Source organism: Pan paniscus, chromosome 7, assembly GCF_029289425.2.
Source record: "Pan paniscus chromosome 7, NHGRI_mPanPan1-v2.0_pri, whole genome shotgun sequence".
Taxonomy (NCBI): Eukaryota; Metazoa; Chordata; class Mammalia; order Primates; family Hominidae; genus Pan; species Pan paniscus.
The window spans coordinates 104,131,134-104,152,867 of record NC_073256.2 but is presented as its reverse complement, the minus strand read 5'-3'; the positions used below and the strand labels follow the sequence as shown (position 1 = coordinate 104,152,867).

The 21,734-nt window shown below is 36.6% G+C and overlaps 1 protein-coding gene across 1 annotated transcript in view; it reads left to right on the top strand.

The window, feature by feature from the left end:
• The first annotated feature begins 5,965 nt into the window (after positions 1 to 5,965).
• CNGB3 (cyclic nucleotide gated channel subunit beta 3) overlaps positions 5,966 to 21,734 on the top strand; it is a 170,560-nt gene continuing 154,791 nt past the window's right edge. Inside the window, exons 1-2 of the mRNA XM_003821153.7 lie at positions 5,966 to 7,013; positions 10,776 to 10,857. Coding sequence (XP_003821201.2) covers positions 6,888 to 7,013; positions 10,776 to 10,857 — 208 coding nt within the window. The 5' untranslated portion in view covers positions 5,966 to 6,887. The remainder of the gene's footprint in view (positions 7,014 to 10,775; positions 10,858 to 21,734) is intronic.

Genomic DNA, 21,734 nt, shown 5'->3' with positions numbered 1-21,734 from the left:
AATTTTTTGTATTTTTAGTAGAGACGGGGTCAACGAAGTATTTTTTTAACTAAAATATGTACACTGGTTTTTTTAGACGTAATGCCATTGCACACTAACTAGACCATAGTATAGTGTAAACATAACTTTGATATGCACTGGGACTAAAAAATTCATGTGACTCACTTTTTTGCCATGTTTTCCTTATTGTGGTGGTCTGGAACTGAACCTGAAGTATCTCTGAGGCATGCTTGCAATTTTTTTTTTATTTCTAACAAGTGCATCAGTAGATTCAACCTGAGAGACATTTATACATCAGTTTCAGAACTTGTACTCAATGAAACCAGTGGCTTCCTCGCCGTTACAGAAAAATATGAACAACATTGCTCAAACAAGTGCTCTGCTGGATTCCTCATTGCCTCTCAGGGATGGGCTTCTACCTCTGCCCACACATATGGGCTAGCCATCTGGATTCCACATGCATTTCTCAGGCTTCCTCTGGCCAACCCAGAAGTTATTACAATAGTGCAGCATTCTCTAGGTGTTTAAATATGGTGGTGAAAATGGGTATAAAGAAGAAGGGATAAGGAGCTGAAGTTTTGCAAAGGAAGAATCAAAGAAACAAGTACCAAATTCATATAATAAAGATAAGGGAGAGAATTAAAGGAATGATCATGTCATGAACAAAGGGAAAGTCAGAAGAAGCTGCTAGATTGGTAGTAAGGAAGATGAATTTATTTTTAAATAAGTTGATTGTAAAGTGATTACAAGACATTCTGAATTAAATTTCCAGTAGGAACCATAAGGCTGAAACCCAAGGATAAAATAGATTCTGACTTCTAAATAAAGAACTAATAATCGCTCTCAAAATCTTTAAATTGTTAAATATTATATTCATCTCTCAAATTTAAGGCACCAATAAAGTTTTACCATTGTTAAATTTGAAATTTCAAATTGTCAAAAAGGAATAATATCTTTGTGTTGGGTCAAGGATTAACATATATTAACATATATTGGCTTTTATTACTAAGGTAACCAACAGCTATTATTCATAAACCAACAACCACTTTCAATAACAGATGGATGTATTTTTTTGTTAGAACTAAGAATATTCTGGTATAGCTCAGAAATTCCCACAACATTAGATTCAGATCATTGATAAATTTAGAATACAGAAAAAAATGCAGTTAAAAGCAGCTTAGCTAGAAAGCTAATTGTATATAGACAATCTTCTTTGCAAATGGCACAATTAATCTCCTTACATAACAGTAGATCATGATGTTCAATTAGCTGAAGTGCTTTCAGTTAGTTCACTAAATGATAAAAAATAAATAAATAAGCAATGATAGTCCATAATTGGAACCAAGTACTGAAACTGGCTAATCAACTTTGTTAAAAAAAAATGTAAAAGAATGAGGAAACTTCATAGTTACCCCATCCATATTCACGGAACAAATTCATCACGACCTGATTACTGTTTATAAAATACTAACATAAGGATTTTTTTCAAAACATTTATTCTATTAGTCACAGACTAAACCAATATAGTATTCATTAGTCACAGATGCCGCTAGTTATTAACAATTTCCTGAAGACATTTTTACCGTTAATATCTGTTACATTCACTGCTCATGAATCTTAATTATAAGTTAAAGCAATGCAAATATTATAATCAAAGAAACAGCATTTCTACCTATTGAAATACTATATTTAAAATCACTTTGGTTTCAGAAATTCTTAAGTTGCATTATCTAGTCATATTATACCTGCAGATGACTGAAAAAAATCTAAATACTCTAAATTTGTCATCACATAAAATCACACTGGCAAATATTTCTAAATAATTCTATACATATTTTATGAGGGAAAACTTCCTGTAAGTATCAGTTGCTATAATTCCACTTCATAAGATCATTAGTCAATATCATCAACTCAAGAAAAATAAATATACTCAGAAATGTTCTTTGAATATTTATTTTTTGAATGCAAAGTTAATGTTTTGCTAATCCTACAATAATTAAAAGAACATAAAATCAATGCCATCAGTTTCTTTTGAGACTGATATGGTCTACATAGTATATATAAAGAAAATTGTATATGTTTCATGTTTATTGTTAATATTCAACAGTAGTTTAACAAGTCTTTGTTGTGTATCTACTATATTCAGGGCACCGTGCTGGCCACATAAACTGCTAACTATTGTAATACCTTAATTCACTGGATGTTGTTTCTGATGTCTGGACCTTTCAACATCTGCCTGGAATATCTCTCATCTTTCAAAACCTGTCATGAGCATTAGCTCCTCCGCAGAGCTTTACTCCCCATTTTACAGTCCATTCACACAAAGGCAGACTTGGTCACCTGCTCTTCTCTGCTTAGGTGGCATGGCTCGCACACTGCCATTATGGAAGCTGTCTTGAGATTGTCTATAAACCTTCCATCTTTCCGTCCCAAAAGGTGAGTGTGCACAGGCAGATGCCATATTTTGGTCATCTCTGTATACCCCACAGCAGCTAGCCGAGCACCTGACACACACTAAGAAGCCAAATCTTCACTGCTCAATAGAATTATATGCTTTAATATACAGAGTATTTTAAATTTGAGTGCTTCAGAAAACACAATTTGTTTTATTCAATTGATTGGCAAATATTTGTTGAGAATTTAACTTACAGCAGGGAATTTTTGTCTGTCATCTTATTCATTGGCTTGTGTAATCTAGCCTGTTATTCCAGCTTCCATTTTTCAGATGAGCGCCTAAACCTTGTTCGCAGGTAACCAGACATTGCTAGCAACTTTTTTCTCTAAAGTCTTATAATTTTTTTAAAAAAAGCTCATAATTTACTCACCTGTTTTCCTGCCTTATTAAGTATATTCAGCGTAGTTAATTTTTCAGAACTTGGTCAGTGTTCAGGTTTGTTACCAGGTTATTATCTTCTCCTAAAAATACACAGCCCTGAACCTGAGATGGGGGAAAACTTCTGGGAGTTTCCCTTCAATTACTGTTTTAGGTTATCTACTGTAAACCAGCTATTCCCTTTATACTCAGTGGTTGCTCTTCTCTTATTGAAATAATATTCAGACTACTTGAACTTAATTCAGAAAGATCTTGGAAAATTGCCTAAATGTTTCTTTCTAGTAGACATAGGGGAAAATATAAACTTAGTTGGTTTTATAACCTTAATTTGTTTCCAATAATTTGCCAAAAAAAAAACAAGTCTTCAACCCATGACCCCGTCCAGAAGCAGAGGAGACTGTGATTTGAGAATTACCAGAAGAAAGTCCTCCTTGTTCAAAATTACCCCCAGTGGGAATGTCTGAAATTCCATCATTGAAGATTCCCTCAAAGAAAGATAGCATTTCCCAAACCTGACTCCTATTAAGTGAAAACTTTATTACAGATCCTATTTGAATAATTCATAAGAATAACACTTAAATATGTTCAAACCTGAAACTAGATATAATCTTCATTTGCTTATAATTTTTATAGAACCATAAAGCTAAAACTTGTTTGAAAATTTAACATAAAACTTAAAAATCAATAAGATTAAAACAATGCTGTCTGTAAGATGGCTAATGCTCTGCTGAAAATAAAATTACTAGTCACAACAAGAATATAGAACTGTTTGCTAATGATGATAATCTTTTTGTTTTAGCATAGCTTTATTACCATCCAATTTGTATTTTACGTGTTATATTCCTATGTGCCATCTGTATACCATCTACGGTATCTAAGACACCATTTGTTTTAAAACATACCATTATTTTATGCATGCTTCTCTCAGCCTATCCCAACTTCAGCCTGCAATGGCTACTAATAAAAAACAATGAGGCTACAACATTTGCATTCTTCCAGGGAGATTTTTTCCACTTCTCTTACATACTGCATCTACCACAGAGAATCTCTTCACTGTTAATCTAGAACTAAGAGATGGTCTATACCATCCTCTTCCTGTTATTTATTCAACAAACATTCATGGAGTACCTAGAATATGTCAAGCACTGAGCTGGGCACAGGAATCTGAAGGTGGCCAAAGCATAGTCTCTGCCTACAGGAGCTTATGCTCTAATAGAGAAAATAGACCTGGACATGGCTGTAAAATGAGAAGTGACAAAGTAGAGATCTCTGTATGGCACAGATACAATTGCAACAAAAAGACAGGATTATAGGTATAGCTGTCCATGGTAGAAAAGAGGAACGGTAGGAGAAGGAAACACCAAGCTTAAGCTAGATAGACAAGAAGTGGAAGAGCGTTGCAGGCAGGGGAACAGTACACATGAGCAAAGACATGGGTACAGGCAAGAAAAAGCAGAGAAGTTCAAGCTATTTTAAATTATTGATTATGGCAAGAGCCAAAAGACAGGTCGGGGTTACAGATTAAACTGGAGTTAGGCAAAGGTCAATGATATAAGGCCGGGAATGTCCTGGTAAGGAGTTTATACATTTATGCTGTAGAGAAGGAGGAGTGGCTGAGGGGCTTCAGTTAGACAGTCAGTTATATTGAAGAAAAATTGTTTTTATTCCCATTGTTATACACTACCTCAGCAATATGGCAACTTGGTACAAAAAAATTAAATTGTTATTGGTGAAATTCTAGTAAGCCATTTCACCCAGAATAAGCAACCCTCCTTCTTCCCTTATCTTCTTGCTGATTAGAAGAGCTCCTCTGTGGAAGACCACAAAGCACAGAATTTAAAACCAGAAGAAAACAAACATTGTTTTTTCCCAACCTAGTTATTTCCAGGTTAAGGCAAGAGATTTACTTTAGTCCACAGAGCTACTACAGTGAAAAAGAATGATCCAAAATTCATGTCCTTCATTCCAGAATTCTTTCTAGTTGTCCATTTTCCAAACTTTGAGACCTCTGATCTAGACAAAATAAAAGTAGTCATTTATAATGTTAATGCCCATGTTAATGCCACTCTATTGTCAAAAATCAGGTTGTTGGAGGTATTTTAAATCATTTTAAAGGTGCTTGAATTACTTAATAATATCTCTATCCCATTTATTCTGACCTGTGACAAATCTAAAGGGTTAAATTGTCAAAACAGACTAGCCAGAATCACAGATCTTACATAGCACCAAACTTTATTAATGATTCGTTGGCTACAAGCCGCCATCAGGAATAAACAAAACATTCATTTTGGGAAAAACCCCAAACTGTCAGACACAGCATCCAAACAAAACAGACCATTTTTCTCCTGCAGTTGGCACATTTTGGTTTTGCATTTACAAGTAATTTCTGAGCATTGTCTGCAAAAACATTTCTCACAAAAAGAAGGCAGTTTGGTTTGGGGACATCTTCGTTCCACATTCTCTTACAGAGCTTACATAGTACCTCTCTCTCCATTCTCCAGCCAGCCTGCTAAATTCCAGGCTTATTTACAATAAGCAATCTAGACAGACCAGAAATGTCCTGCTAAAAAAGTTTCATAAATAGGGACTCCCTGGTATCTTTCCACTGATAAATACTATGAGATTTATACGAAAGTCTGGTGAGGTCATTTTTTCCTCTGCAGGTCTTAGGAAGGGAAAAAATTAGTCACAGGCTGGCTGTTAACACCTTCCCTTCTTTTGGCTTAGCTTCTATGCTTATACCCAAAGTTCAAAATGTAATCAATTATAGGATTACAGGATTATCTGAAAAGTTCCTAAAATGGCCCTATACATATTTGATAATCTATTCAGAATTATTTCTGAAGCAATAATGGAACCAAAACACCCCCCACCATTTTTTAACAAAAATAAATAGCTTTGTGTTTCCAGGCCATATAAGTCAAATCATGTATTCAATTACGTTATTTATTAGGTAAGTTTATTTTTGATAAAATGGTTGAATCTAAAATTAAAACTTCTAATTTATTTTAAAAATCCATAAGGGAACTGCGATTTTGGTAATATGAAATCTAAATTAAAATGCTTTCTTCATAAATACTTAAAGGCTTTTTTCTGTATTAACTGTAATAAATGTATCTTAAAATACATAACTAGTATCTCAAGGAAATTTCCAGATTGCAAAAATACAGAGGGCAAGAAGTATTTGATGGGTTGACTTAGGCTGCCCTGGGTGTGGGTGTGTACTTTGTTGCATAAAGCCTTTGGTTTTAATTTGAAACTGCAGAAGATAAGTGCTCTCATTAAAAACAAAAACAAAAACAGAACCCCTTTAAAAAAAATCATGCGTCTTTGGTGCACTAAAAATCTCATCCAACAGCATAGAACATCAACTTTGTCTGGGCTCTGGGCAGAGGGGAAAAAAAAGTTCTCTTTAACAAATCAGTCTTGTATCTTTGCCTCACACAGGTTTGGGGTCAAAATTGACACACACACACAAAGAGGCAGAGTAGAATAAGCAGATTTTTTTTTTGTTTAGCCATGTGGAAATCAACCACCAGAAGAACAGAAAAAGAAAGTTTAAAAATAGTGGCCTAACATTGCAGGACCAGAGAAGGGGATTTTGAGGAGTGAATGAGTTGCTTCATATCATAAGCCCTCATGGATTTTTTAAAATCATTTCCATATTACTTTGCATAAAGTTAGATAAAGATAAGTAGGTGGGTAATTAGAAGGAAAAAAAAAGAAAGAAACCAATGTGTTGTGTGATCACATTTAAACCATTCAAATCAACTATGAAGCTGTGTTGAATCCTCTACTTCTAAATTATTCACAAGATCATTTTGACTCCCTAAAGTTCAGAAACAGAGTGCAAATCACCCAAGCAGAAGTATTTTGCTGCTTTTAAGCCAAAGCCCTGACTAGCTAAGGAGTTGCCTGTAGGAATTAACCAGAACAAAATCCTGATTAAACAGCTAATTGGCTTGTCTACTAAAGAAAAGGAAAACAAAGTACATTTCTCTACCTTAAGGCACAGTCATAAATACAGAGGGTTTTAAGAACCACCTCAGTGAAGATGTTTAAATCGCTGACAAAAGTCAACAAGGTGAAGCCTATAGGAGAGAACAATGAGAATGAACAAAGTTCTCGTCGGAATGAAGGCTCTCATCCAAGTAATCAGTCTCAGCAAACCACAGCACAGGTATGTCCTCTACATTCCTATGCAAGCCTTGATTTTCATCATTTCTTATCTGGTAATAGCATTTAATCACTGCTACGATATATGATTGTTTAGTAGTTTTACCTGGCACCATCTGGTACATGTACTGTGTCGGGCTTATCTTCATTAATTTATATATTCTGTATGTATTTGTTCATAAAAAGATTAATAAATGTTTAGGAGACTATACTAGGATTTGGAAAAGCCAAGTAAGACTTCTCATTGCTGATTTTCACTTCTACCATCATCCAAAATGAAATCATTTCTCAAATATTAAATTGGTTACTTGATTGAGTTTCAACAAAGAACATCAAGTATCCTGGTCTTCATAAACCACAGGTTAACAATAAATCTCTAGAGCAATAGGAAACCTATTGGCTCTCAATTGAGAGCGATTTTACCACTCAAGGGACATTTGGCAAATCTGGGGACACTTTCAGTTGTCATAGCTCCGGGGTGGGGATGTTACTGGCATCCAGTGGGTAAAGTCTGCAGATGCTGCTCAACATCCTATCATGTACAGGACAGCCCTCCACAACGTAGAAATATACACTACAAAATTTTAATACTGCCAAGGTGGAGGAACTTTAAACAAGTCTTTTCACAAGTTCTAAATATATTTTTCTGCAAAATGTATATGATAATTTCTGCTTTGTTATGAGAACTAGAGACAGTAATATATAAAGCACATGGTAGGTACTTTACAAGTGGCCATTATTATTATTAATAAGAATTTGTGTTTCTGTGACAGGTTTAAGTCCTAAGTGATCATTCCAAGAGCAATATTTACTTAGAACTATCTAGAGAATAATTTTCGTGAATTACTCACTAGAATTCTCTAAAAGAGCTACAGAAGATTTTTAGAGCAGTAGTTATTTTCCCATCTGAAACAGCTGGATGAGAGATGGCAAGTACAAGCAGGAGTGCTCCTCAGGGACTAGGGGAGCATGGTCCAGTGGTTCGGGTTTAAATGAGCCTAGAGGATAGACAACACTGAGACTATTTAACATTGGCCGTGGAAAATCTGCCTTCCTTTTCTGATTAATGTTGACTGCTTTGCAGTAGAGAGGAGATGAGGAGGATTGTGTTAGTATTGCTTCAAGAGAGTGCCCTTGACTTCTTTCTAATTCTTATGTCAAAATAAATAATCCCACACTAAGTTATTTATATGTTTAAGAACTCATACAATGCCACAAATATTGAGCTGGTACTTCCCTTCAGCTAGTCTTGCTGTGTTTTGCTCTGGGAAAGTCACTACATCCATCTTTAACCCTTGCCTACTGTGATTATTTTCCAAGGGAGCACATAAAAACAGTTAATAGCTAATATGTTATTCTCTTGGAGAACATTGTAACTAACAGCAATTACTATGTGCCAAGCAAGGTGCTAAGCCCTTTTCTAGGGCTACTGTATTTAATCCTCACAACAGTCACAGGTCCTATTACAATCTGCTCCTTACACATAGCTAGCAAATGGCAGAGCCTGGATTGGAACCAAGTCCTATCTGAATTCAGCACCTGAGAGCTAAATCACTAGGCTATACTGCTCAAAACAGGAGGGATATTAGTTGAGTCAACCCTTTAAGATACTTTGCCTGCAGGATAAATGGAAATTAGAGAGAAGGCAAAAAAAGAAGAGAAACTTCTTAAAGAGTTATCTTTCCTTTCAAAACAGGAATATTGGAGAAGTACTTAGATTAGGCACAGGTAGAGCACCCCTTAGGTATATCCCATGCCATTCCAACAGCCATAATTTGTGGAAATTAATCGCGAAGTCTACTGGCATCACATTAGATTTTTTTTGTTTGTTTGTTTTGAGACAGAGTCTCATTCTGTTGCCCAGGCTGGAGTGCAGTGGTGCAATCTTGACTCACTGCAACCTCTGTGTCCTGGGTTCAAACGATTCTCCTGCCTCAGCCTCCCGAGTAGCTGGGATTACAGGCACATGCCACCACACCCAGCTCATTTTTCTGTATTTTTAGTAGAGACGGGGTTTCACCATGTTGGCCAGGCTGGTCTCAAACTCTCGGCCTCAGGTGTTCCGCCCACCTTGTCCTCTCAAAGTGTTGGGATTACACGCATGAGCCACTGTGCTCAGCCACATTATATCTTAAAAGTCATATTTGGGCAATTATTTGCATCTGTTCTTTCCAAGAACATGTGGGTATGGGAAAAAACAGTTTATCTCCAATTTCAAACATGCTAAATGTTAAAAATGACAGAAAGTTAAAATCCTGTTTTCTTTCACGGAATTCGACCTTTCAAAATGGCGTTTAAACAATAAGCCTCTGAACTATGAATGAATGATTAGAGTCTTATAAGCAAATATCTAGGAATAAATATATCAATGTATGTTGTGTTTTTTAAAGAGTCATTTAAAGAGCGCATTTACACACCAAAATGTCATGGGTAATTCTCACCTATCAACAAACAATAATTTAAGAACTGCAAATCAGTCTAATCCAAAGTCTCTCTTACCCCAGAAGAAGACAATCTTCACATAAATCTACATTTGCATACACATAAAGACTATGATATAAATGTTTATGAATAACATCATAACGATGCAAAAGGACTTGATTGAAGTCAGAAGGCTTTTTCACTGTTTATAAATAGTCCTGGACTTATACCTTTCTAGCTATGTTCATATAAACTAGCCACTCAATCAATTTCATATTCAATAATATAATAATATTAATAATAATAGCTGCCTTGCCTAATGTATACGGTTATTGTGAGGCTTAAGTGAAAATCAGCCAATTAATTTATTTTTTAGTTTAAAATGCTTCTATGACACACAAGGCTTATAAATAATGTCAAAACTCTATAGCAGGCACACAAGACTCTCAGTGTCCTTCTGGTCCCTGCCTACTCTCAAGCCTCATCTACTCACCCTTTGTCCCATCCAACCACTCCTACTGTAGTCTCTCCCCACCTATGTACAGTCACGCCTTTGGCTTTTGCTAAACCTGCATCATCTGCCTGGAATATTTTCTAAGTCCTCTCCATGTGGAAAACAAAAATCTTATCTTTATAAAGTCAAGAGTCACTTTCTTTGGAATAGTTTCCTTTCTTTCCCTTCTACTCCAGTAGAATTGACCACTTCCTGTTTATGCCCCATCCTAATCCTCTACAGACATTGATTCGTCACCTACATTTTCTTGCACTTAACATTTTTGTGTGTTTGTTTCCCCTTCTAGACTGTGCATAGCTTGGGAGTCAATCTTTATGTTCTAACCTCATATCTTGTTTCACTCTGCCCCTGTAGGAACATCCTGAGGCACACACTGGCCATGTCTAGTGGGACATAACGGCATTTCAAAGGAAAGCTTAGATGATCAGACAAATGATGAGGTAGAAGCACATGAAATCATGGAGAGAAGAAAGGGAGCTTTGTGTGAATGGGACCAAACTGCCTTCTCTCCACTATTTTAAGTTCTACCACTAAAGACCTAGACTAATGCTAGGCCTATGGCAAGTAAAGACCACAATTGAAGGAATGTGAACAAGAGAAACACAGAATCCACACTGAAAAAACCAGAGGGCAGCTGTGGAGGCTGAGGTTGATTATTCAATAGTAGGCCAAGAATGCCCATTTTAAATGCAAGAATCATTTTTAGTACATCATAAACAGTCAATTTTAATGATCTGATTGACAATTAAGTGGAAAATGGTGTTATGTTTTACATTCAACTTCATTTTTATGTAAGTTCATCACATACAATCTCCATGTTTTTTCTCAAAGGAAGAAAACAAAGGTGAAGAGAAATCTCTCAAAACCAAGTCAACTCCAGTCACGTCTGAAGAGCCACACACCAACATACAAGGTCAGAATGCAGTCTGAAAAAAAAAAAAAACTAAAAAGTGAAATACATATGTATCTGAAATGTGCTGTCTGATGAAATATTTGTCCTTGACTGGGTAAATTATCTAGGGTCATACTGAGGTTATTTGAAGATCTGAATATTTCAAAAACTTTATATCCTCATTCAGTAACTCATTTGTCCATGCAATAGATGCATTTTCATCACCTGACGTGTGCCAGGCACTGTTCCATGGGCTGGAGGTGCAGTAATGAGCAACATGGGCAGAGTCTGAGGTTACATAGAGCTTGTAGTCTAAAGAATCACATCATAGATAAGTAAGCATATTGTGAACGATGCAATTTCAGACATTGATAAGCAATATGAAGACATTAACATGAATGTGGAATGAACACATTTAAAGGTTTAGCACTCACACCTCTGCTCCCTCCTGCTAAACTCTCTCCATTATAAGGCTCATTTACTCCTAAGGCTACCACACTCGATTCTACAGGGATGATTCTAAATCCGTATCAGGTCAATTTCTTTTTTAAGACTTAATATTTTTCAACTCATCACTAGATGTACACGACGGTATATTCTACTGCATTACAAAGAAAGCATGTCTAAAACTAAATTCCTTATCCTCTCCTACAAATACGCTCCCTCTCCTGATTTACTTCTACCCCTGGTACTATCATTCTTTCAGCCTCCCAAGCTCAAAACCTTACTCAGGTTTTATTCCTTTAACTAGGATGTCCTGTAAAGTAAATTAGTCACCAAATCTCCTTTCATAAGGACCCTGAAACCCACTTCCTTTTTTTTTTTTTTTTGAGACGGAGTCTCGCTCTGTCACCCAGGCTGGAGTGCAGTGACATAATCTCGGCTCACTGCAAGCTCCAACTCCCGGGTTCACGCCATTCTCCTGCCTCAGGCTCCCAGGTAGCTGGGACTACAGGTGCACACCACCACGCCTGGCTAATTTTTTGTATTTTTAGTAGAGACGGGGTTTCACTGTGTTAGCCAGGATGGTCTCGATCTCCTGACCTCGTGATCCTCCCGCCTTGGCCTCCCAAAGTGCTGGGATTACAGGCGTGAGCCACCGCGCCCGGCCCACTTCCTTTCTTTCCAATCTCAGCAATACCATCCTGGCTTGGGCCCTTATTAGTAGCTTATGTCTGCACTACCCCCAGGCCAAGTGGTTGCTTTTGTTTAGAACTCTATGTCACCCATCTCTCCCCTTGTTACCCAGCCCAAACACTGTTAGCAGATTATTTTCCATTAACCACCACTTTGATCTCAACCTTTGCTCAAGAAGCTTAAGTGCTTGCATATTGCCTGCAGGACAAAATCTAAATTCCTCCACCTGACTTTGTAGAACTTAATGTGATCTATTCCCAGACCCCCTTTCTAGACCTTCTCTCCTACTTCTCCCCAGTAGGAACACTACCCCCTAACCAAAAAGAATACAAAAATGAAAGGGAAATCACTAGAACACAATATGTTTTGTTAAATAATAAAAATAAAATTATTGCCATAAAACTAGCACAAATGTTTTGCTTTTCATCTGTTAGACAAAGTCCATGTATGATAATTGTTAATGACTTCCTATTTGCACTAAAACAAATATTTGAACTGAGGCACAATTGAGCTTTTACTAGCCCAAATGTCTCATCTTTAAGGAACAAAAATAAGAAATGCACAAAAATTACAAGAAGATTATAAATTTAAAAGCAAATCACAAGAAATGTTTCAAATACACAAATTGCTGTCAAGGAATATCCCCACAGTTGAAGTACTGAGGCCACTATCCCAAGCAAACTAACTCAGGAACAGAAAACCAAATACCGCATGTTCTCACTTGTGGGAGCTAAACATTGAGTACACATATAAAGATGGGAACAGCAGACACCAGGATCTACTTGAGGGTGGAGGATGGGAGGAGGGTGAGGCTAGAAAAACTACCTATATGGTATCATGCTTATTCCCTTGATGATGAAATAATCTGTATACCAAACCCCCGTGACACAAAATTTACCCATATAATAAACCTGCACATGTACTCCTGAACCTAAAAGGTTTTTTACATTTTTAATTTTTAAATAATTCCAAATTCCAGTACCATCTTATTTAATTTGGAAATGCTACATTAAACCTGTTGTGTAATAAAGAAAAATTTAAAAAAAGGACCACTCTGAACAAATGGCCCCACTCTCATACTTACTTGTTTCTATTTAGGAGAAAAGGAAAGAACCTATATGAAGAAAATAATTGAATTTTACAGACATATGTAGAATAAACTTAAATAACTGGAGGGAAATATGTGTCCACTTGGGAGGATAATATTATAAAGATGTTGATTTTTTTCCTAAATTAATTTATATTTATACTTTTTACAATCTACTCTCTACCTACTTACAAGAATAAAATTTGTTTAAAAAGGGGAAGAAAATTCACTTTAGTTTTCTTGACTTTATTTACTTATTTTGAAAAACACCTCTGTTTTTTCACTATGCAGATTAGAATGTAGAGGATACTTGATCTTACACAGACCAGGTGTTTTTGCCACTATCTTTCATCTGTACTTTTATCTCTGCCACAAAGATGGAAAACAGTATCTTCCAAATAGAAAATCAGCATTGACTTATCCGAGGAGAAAGGGGGAGAAAAAGCAAGTGTTCTACAATACATTTTTCAACATGAATGCAATATAATACTTCCTAACTCATGACTAAAGCTAGACTGTTCAACCGCTAGATTATCTGATTTTAAATATTTAGGATAATGTGTCACTGAAAGAGGAAAACACTTAATAATCCTAAAACTCTATCTGATCCAAACTCACATATATAAAACTTCCATAAATAGTAAGAATCATAAACCAAGAGGACATTGTAAAAAATGTGGTCTTGCCTTTTTTTTATCAGTAATTGAAGACCATTATTCCATCTTCAAATTTGTTTAAAAGGAGAAGACCCTTTTGTAGACTATACAACAATCTTGAATGCATACACCAAAATGTGATTAACAAATGGAAGTACCGAGGAAGAGAGAAACATTCTGATAATTCAAACTACAATTCTTTTTTTCTGAGTCACTTTGTAATAGTAATGGTTTAAATCTACACTTCTTTGCACAGAAAAATACAATCTTAATTAGCATAAAACCAAGGATTACACCTTTGAAAAGACAAGTTTATTCTTATCTTTGTCATACTTTTTTGAAAGTGTATTTGTAAGCTTAAATTTTTCATAGCTGGTAATAAAAACTCTTTTGTGGAAGTTTCATTTAACAGAGGAGCTATTTGAGTAGAAGGAAAAAGTAGTTTCATTTAAATCTGCAGACTTAGCATGTCTCCAAAGACTTTAATAGGAATAACAGTTATATTTAAGATATTTTGTCTTGAAAAAGCAAAATTATTAGTGTTTAAAGATAGCCTCTGATATGTGCTTGGTATTTTTGTGTTCACTTCAAAACATGCAGGTGCAATGTCATAAAATCTGCAGATGTTGATTTCTGATTATAGAACTCTTATCTTCTGCAGAACATGGTTTAATTTATATCTGCCATGGAAATGAAGAATGCAACATATTTTGGATTCAAATAAAGATAACTTGCTAAGGTCCTCTTTTGATTATAATCATCTTCCTTAGGCATCTATTTCATTTATATTACGTTAAATGCTTCTTTAAATAAATGTCTTGGTACCAGTAAAGGATATGTAAGTAATTCACCTAGTGGTTTACGATACTTTTAAGTGACCTTATTTGTGTAGAAATGGGTCAAAGTTGAATTCCCATTGCTAGTATGGTGTGGTAAGCCAATTAATGGCTATCCAAAGCTGTCCACACCATAATCTCTAAAATCTATTAATTTGTTAGCTTACATTGAAGAAAATTGCTAATGTTACTAAGGATCTTGCAATAGGAAGATTATCCCAGATTATTCAGGTAACCCCAATGTAATCAAGGGGTCCTTATAAGAGTTGAAGCAGGAGAGTCAAAGGCAAGAGCTGGGACAATGAAAGCAGAGTTGGACTGATGCTCTCTGGAGGTGGAGGAAGGGACCAGGACCCAAGGAGTGCTGTGACCTCTAGAAGCTGGAAAAGACAAAGAAAGGATTCTCTCCTGGAGCTTCCAGGAGGAACACAGCCCGTCAGACACGTTTTAGACTTCTGACTTTCAGAACTGTAAGACAACTGACTGTGTTGCTTTAAGCCATTAAGTTTATGGTGATAGATTACAGCAGCAATGGAAAACTATAATACATACAGCTTTAAGAGAATTCCAACTTGAAATACAAAATACAATCATTTTTCTCCTGGCTAACACGGTGAAACCCCATCTCTACTAAAAATACAAAAAATTAGCCAGGCATGGTGGTGGATGCCTGTAGTCCCAGCTACTCGGGAGGCTGAGGCAGGAGAATGGCGTGAACCCGGGAGGCGGAGCTTGCAGTGAGCCGAGATTGCGCCACTGCACTCCAGCCTGGGCAACAGAGCAAGACTCTGTCTCAAAAAAAAGCAACCATTTTAAAAATGAAATTGAGTTTTCCTACAATCATATTGAATTCATAGTAAAGGCAGTATACTATACAAAAAAAAAAAAAAACCAGCATTTGAGAATTTGACACCCCCAAATTCAAATCACAACTCTGCTACTTTCTAACTCTTTAGTTGAGGCATTTAACATCTTTGAGTGTCATTTTGCTCATGTATAAAATAAGGACAACACTGTTATCAGTGTTGGGTTGTGAGTGAGAATTAAATTAGTTAATATATGTAAAGCATTTAGCATTGAGGTTGGTAAATCCCAACCCTGATACAAGCCAGAGAGCATAAATGAGGAGCATTCATGCCCTGTCTGAAGAGGTCAGAGGCTACTCAGCTCTGCTAGTCACTGTCACATGGGGATGAAGGTCAAGTTCTGCCAGGTGTTACACTTTGTCAAGACAAACTACAAACACAAATGTTAATTTGAAAGATCTCAATTTTTAAATGTTGACTTTTTTAATGTTTAAATATTCCCTTTCTTAAATCACTGGGAACACATAACTGAATTCTTATCAAATTTAGTCCACAAGACCATTCTGTGACCTCTAACCAATCATGTGGTAGACATGTAATGTTGTCTGCATTTGTAAACAGTGAAATCCCTAGACAAAATTCTGAATCTGGCAATGCGTTTAGTGATCCTGTTACTTTTCCATTCCTCTTTACTCATAATCTCCATCCCAGTCTTTTTTTTGTAAACAGACTACAAGTAGGGTGGCCTCCCTGGAACTGCTTTTCAAATAGCTTTCCACAGCCAAGACCCCTAGGTTCCAAGTCTAGCACAATTCCAGATCTACAGAGGTGCCCCCAGCCTTGCCCAGGTCCCTATCATCTCTCCAAACTGACATAGCCTGCATTTCAGCCAACTCTCACTTTGGGCGCAATCTAAAGCTAAAAACTGCCCTGGAGCTAAAACTACTCTAAAAATAATAATAAAGCTGGCCAGGCACGGTGGTTCATGCCTCTAATCCCAGTGCTTTGGGAGCCCAAGACAGGAGGATTTCTTGAGACCAGCCTGGGCAACATAGCGAGACCTGACCTCTATCCCCCCCAATTTTTTAAATTAGCTGAGCATAGTAGCGCCCGCCTGTAGTTCCAGCTACTCAGGAGAATGAGGTGGGAAGATTACTTGAGCCCAGGAGTTTGTGGTTACAGTGAGCTATGGTCATGCCACTGCACTCCAGCCTGCATGACTGAAAGAAACCCTGTCTCTTAAACCATAAATAAATTAAAATATAAAATAAAGTCCAGTTTTTCAGAAAAGGTACTGGATGTTTAAATAGGAAACCACTTTTCAGTCCTTGGCAGTAACAATTAGCATATACAATTTAATGTGTCCTATGTGGAAAAGAAAAATAACTAGGCAATCTACTGAAATTTAGTTTACAAAAAGCAGTAAAGACTTTGCCGTGTACGACCAACCAGTTTGACTCACATGCATAGGAAGTACTACTATGGCTAATTTTAGTTCTGTAGTCCACTCCCTGTAACTTTCAGTCCTATTCACCAGCCAAAGGATAAGGTGGGAAGAGAGACCCTCCTAAAAAATGTATATAACTTTTTTTCAAAACTACTCAAGCAGATTTCTCAAAGAACTTAAAACAGAACTACCATTCTGCACCAGCAATCCCATTACTGGGTATATATCCAAAAGAAAATAAATTGTTCTACCCAAAAGACACATGCATTCTTGTATGTTCATCACTGTGCTATTCACAATAGCAAAGACATGAAATCAACTTAAGTGCCCATCAACAGTGGATTGGATAAAGAAAAGGTGGCACATATATACCATGGAATACCACACACCCATAAAAAAGAATGAAATCATGTCCTTTGCAGCAACATGGATGAAGATGGAGGCCATTATCTTAAACAAATTGACCCAAAAATAGAAAGCCAAACATCACATGTTCTCACTTATAAGTGTAAGCTAAACACTCATGGGCATAAAGATGGGAACAATCGATTCTGCAGGCTACTAGAGGGAGGAAGGTGGGGGAAAGAGTTGAAAAACTAACTTTCACCTTAGAGGAGATATAAAAAATAAAATAATAACAAAAAAAGAAAAGTTAAATGTTGGGTACTCTGCTCACTGTGTGACAGGATCATTCTCATCCCAAACCTCAGCATCATGAAGTATACCCATGTAAAAAACACACACATGCATCCCCTGAATCTAAAATAAAAACTGAAATTTAAAAAAAGACTCAAGCATATTTATTTCCTTCATCCAAATAGAAATAGTCTTATGTAGCCAACAATCAGAAGTATTCTTTTAAAATGATACCTGATAGGATGATAAACAAAAGAATTGAGAAATGAATAAAGTTGGCATGACATTTCTGAAAATTTAGTCTAGAAAAAAGATAAATATTACATGCTTTCTAGTTTGAGATGATGAAGAAAATTCCTAATTGTGCTGGTTTGGCAAGAGACAGAGACATAATCAGGACACCTTCAGTGGCAGGGGCTCATTGTAAGAAAACTTATGGATAACTGGAGCTGAAAAGCCATTCAGGGGAGGCTTTCAGACTGAGGCAGCCTAGGAGCTAATTACTTTTTCTCCTTTTCCCTCAGTGAATATGGCTTCATTTCTCATGAGCGCTGTGTTTTCTCTGCATATCTACTCTGGACTGCTCTCATTTCCATTTACTCATTTTTCAGTCCAAATTCCAAAGGGAGTAGTCTGACTGACTTAGATAACAACCGTTTTTCCCATTGAGCAGAGCCCTTCAGACCACCATTGAGGTTGCCAGCCAGCTGTGGACAGGCCACCCTCTTGAGATTAGGTGCTCAGCATGTGTGTGATGGGTAACCATTCCTGCATGTAATACAGCAGAAAGCTCCCTCGCTTAAAAGAGCGAAGTTTGGCATGGAAAGCATACCCTGTTTTAAATATTGAATAGAGAACAGATTCTGACTGATAAAATTACTGTCATTACATGTTTTATAAGCTAAAAATTTAAGAGACCCTAACCAATGTGGATAGGATGGATTCTTTTCCTTTAAAAGGCCTTTTATGTTGTAGTTTGCATGATTTAAATATATTTACATAATTCAATTAAACTCTGTGCTTTTAGGCTTCTTTCTGCCAAAGAATATAGCTGACTTATGGAAAATTGCATTACGATTTTCTGGTTCCTGGGCTCTGTTAAGTAAATGGAAGTTTTTGCATCATGCCCCACATACGTCAGTGCTATGAAGACCTGAAAGAGTTAATATACATTTTCTTTTTTTAAGCAATTTATTCCAGTCTGGCTCATGGAACACTTTGTGTTTATATTGCATTTTTCTCAAAGGGAGTCTTTATCTAATCCTCACAGAAATCCCCAGGACAAAAGTATTTTTCATTTTATGGATGAGGAAACTGTTATAGAAAAGAGACTTATCCAGAGTCACCTAGAGAATTAGTTATGTAGGGATTACAGGTCTCTGTTCAGTACCCAGCACTGGTAACTCATCACACTCCTTAATACCTATATATAAAATGTGTTTTCTAGATGAATTAATCTCAGTTTTAAAAAAGTCCCTGAAACCTAGCATGACATTGAGAGAGGACTGGATTCCTCCATCCTGACACAATAACAAAACTAACTTAGATGGATCCACGTTCTTTTTCATTTGGCGATTTGCACATTTCTTTACTTGTGATGATGTATCCTAAAGTCAAAAATCTTCCTAAATACAAAGATCCCTTCAGGACATTATAGGACTTTAAGTCTGCCTAGAGGACACCTTAGTTTTGACCCCATGCAAAGATCCTGTCCTCCCTCAGCACAGGCTCCCTTAGCACAGGCTTCTTAGATTGGCTGGAGGCTCCTGAGTACCACCAGCCAACAGAGCCTTCACTACCTCACAAAGCAGTGCATTTTGTGGTTAGACAAGTTGCTAGAATGTTTGAGGGTTTTGCATGTTTGTTTTGTTAATTCATTGGTAAGTCTTTCTTCTGCCTTCTAGACTACATGAAATAAGTCTATTTTCTTTTCTATGTAACAGCATTTCTATGAATTTGAAATAACTATTAGGTCACTAGTTAATCTTAAATACTTTACTAAAAGAGCCTAAATTCCTCACACCATTTCTCATATGAGATGGTTTCCAGAACTCTCATCCCTTCTGAGTCCTTCTCTGGATTTCTTACAGATCACATGTTTTTAATATAAAGTATGTCATTTTTCTGTTCTTCTGAATGCCATTTTAAAACCCTCTTTCAGAATCCATTTTATGTGCACTGCTGTAATGTTGTCAACTTCCTCCATGTTGTTTGACAATCTACAAAGATACAATAAAATTTCAAGTGTGATTAAAGTATTATAGTTAAAATTATTCTAGGTACACTAGATAATCCAGCAACTCTGAAATTAGCCACAAGCTGAGTCAAAAATACAACCTCGGGTGCCAGAAAATAATCATTAATCATATACTTCTTAAAACTGTTAGTCCTTAACTCCAAATGTTCATTTAGATGGAAAATAATAGTATCATTTATGCATCTAATTGAAGTACCCAGACTTAGTCTTTATTAATGCATCTAACATCCAGTTACTCAGGTACTGGTGGCTCCTAATAAAAGGAGATTTATTTTTGAGACAGAACCCACATGTCTTTGATGTCCTAAGACCTAGAAATTTGACCAAAGTAGTACCATCCCCCACACCAAAGATTCTAACCAGTGAAGGCATTGTCAAGTCTTGTGCTTTTCATATCCATCTAAAACAAGCCAACTGAGTGTCTTTTTAATTTACAACCTTATTCCCATATTAGGTTCTTTCTTTGAATCCCTCCTGTCCAGCATTTATGTAATGTCACTGATAAAATGTGGAAGGTTAATGGATTTCCACATCACTTATTTCATCACCTGAAGAGAGAAGCAGATGTTTCACACCTGCTCGTGTCTCCATGTTGTGCTGCTACAAGGGGCCAAGGAGATTGGAAGTATATTACACAGGCTCAGTGTGAGACGCTGCCAGGCTCAGGATGGAATCAGCCTGGTGTGTGGAGAGCAAACTCTACTTATTTTTTGCACATTCAGTAAAGGCAACCATGTCAGAATACTTTGATTCCAGATTTCACTATCTGCCACAGGTACACATTCCAGGGAAGAATTTGACCAAGTGTACTGATGAGCTCTGGCAATTGCTATACAATGTGCAAAGAGCACCATTGGCAGAAAGACTTACACTATTCATTTGGGCAGCTATGAAATCGGGAATCCTGCTGTCCATGTGTGAAGCTGGGAAGAATCACAATGTGCCGTTGACAACATTTCACCCAGATGCCAGAGCAAGATTTGCCTTGTATTTTAGATTTCTCTTTCATGATGAGGATGATGCAAACACTCTGACCATCTGTTTCCACAAACAAATAACATGTTGCATGGATAAAAAGACACCCACACTGAACTATAGTTGACAGGCATTCTTTTGTTTTGAGTCCTCATGGGTTTTTTAAGTTGTTGTTCTGCTTTGAAGCCAAGAATAGGAAATAACTGGTTTCTAATCTTCATCAATAAGCTATTAATGAGGATTTATTTTGTAATTAAATGTTTATCTACAAATCAAATTAGGCTGAAATTAATTTATAAATATCCCAGGCTTGTCAAAATAAAGGCAGGATCAATTTAGAAAGGCTTGGTAATAGCTAGAGAAGATCTGGTAAGTTGCTAAGATCTACCTAGAATTAATTTTATCCAAATGTTATGGTGATAAACAAAAATTCTTATTAGGAATGGACAAAAAGAACTATTGCAGAACAGTTGGTCATTTAATTGGTACTAGCAGAAAAGTTAATACTGAAAATGCAATACATATGCTGTAGCTTGAATGAGAGATGGAGGAGGTATATGATGCAGCTTATATCCATGTGGCTTTATAAGAAATAGCCCACCAGGCACAGTGGCTCACACCAATAATCCCAGCACTTTGACAGGCACATTGCTTGAGCCCAGGAGTTTGAAACCAGCCTGCACAACATGGCAAAACCCCATCTCGACAAAAAATACAAAAATTAACTGGGTGTGGTGGCTCATGCCTGTAGTTCCAGCGATCCGTGAGGCTGAGGTGGGAGAATCACTTGAGCCCAGGAGGTCAAGGCTGCAATGAGCTGTGATCGTGCCACCGCACTCCAGCCTGGGTGACAGAGTGAGACCATGTCTCAAAACAAAAACCCATAGCCAATAAAAGCCTTTAAGAAATGTTTTACAGTACAGATCCTATTTGTTTTACATTCAGGATTTTTTTCCTGATTTTTACTCATATTTCATGTTCTTTATCAATCCTAATTTTCTTTTAGGGTAAGTACTCCTAGAAACATATGTGAACACAATGATCCATAACATTTTTCTTGG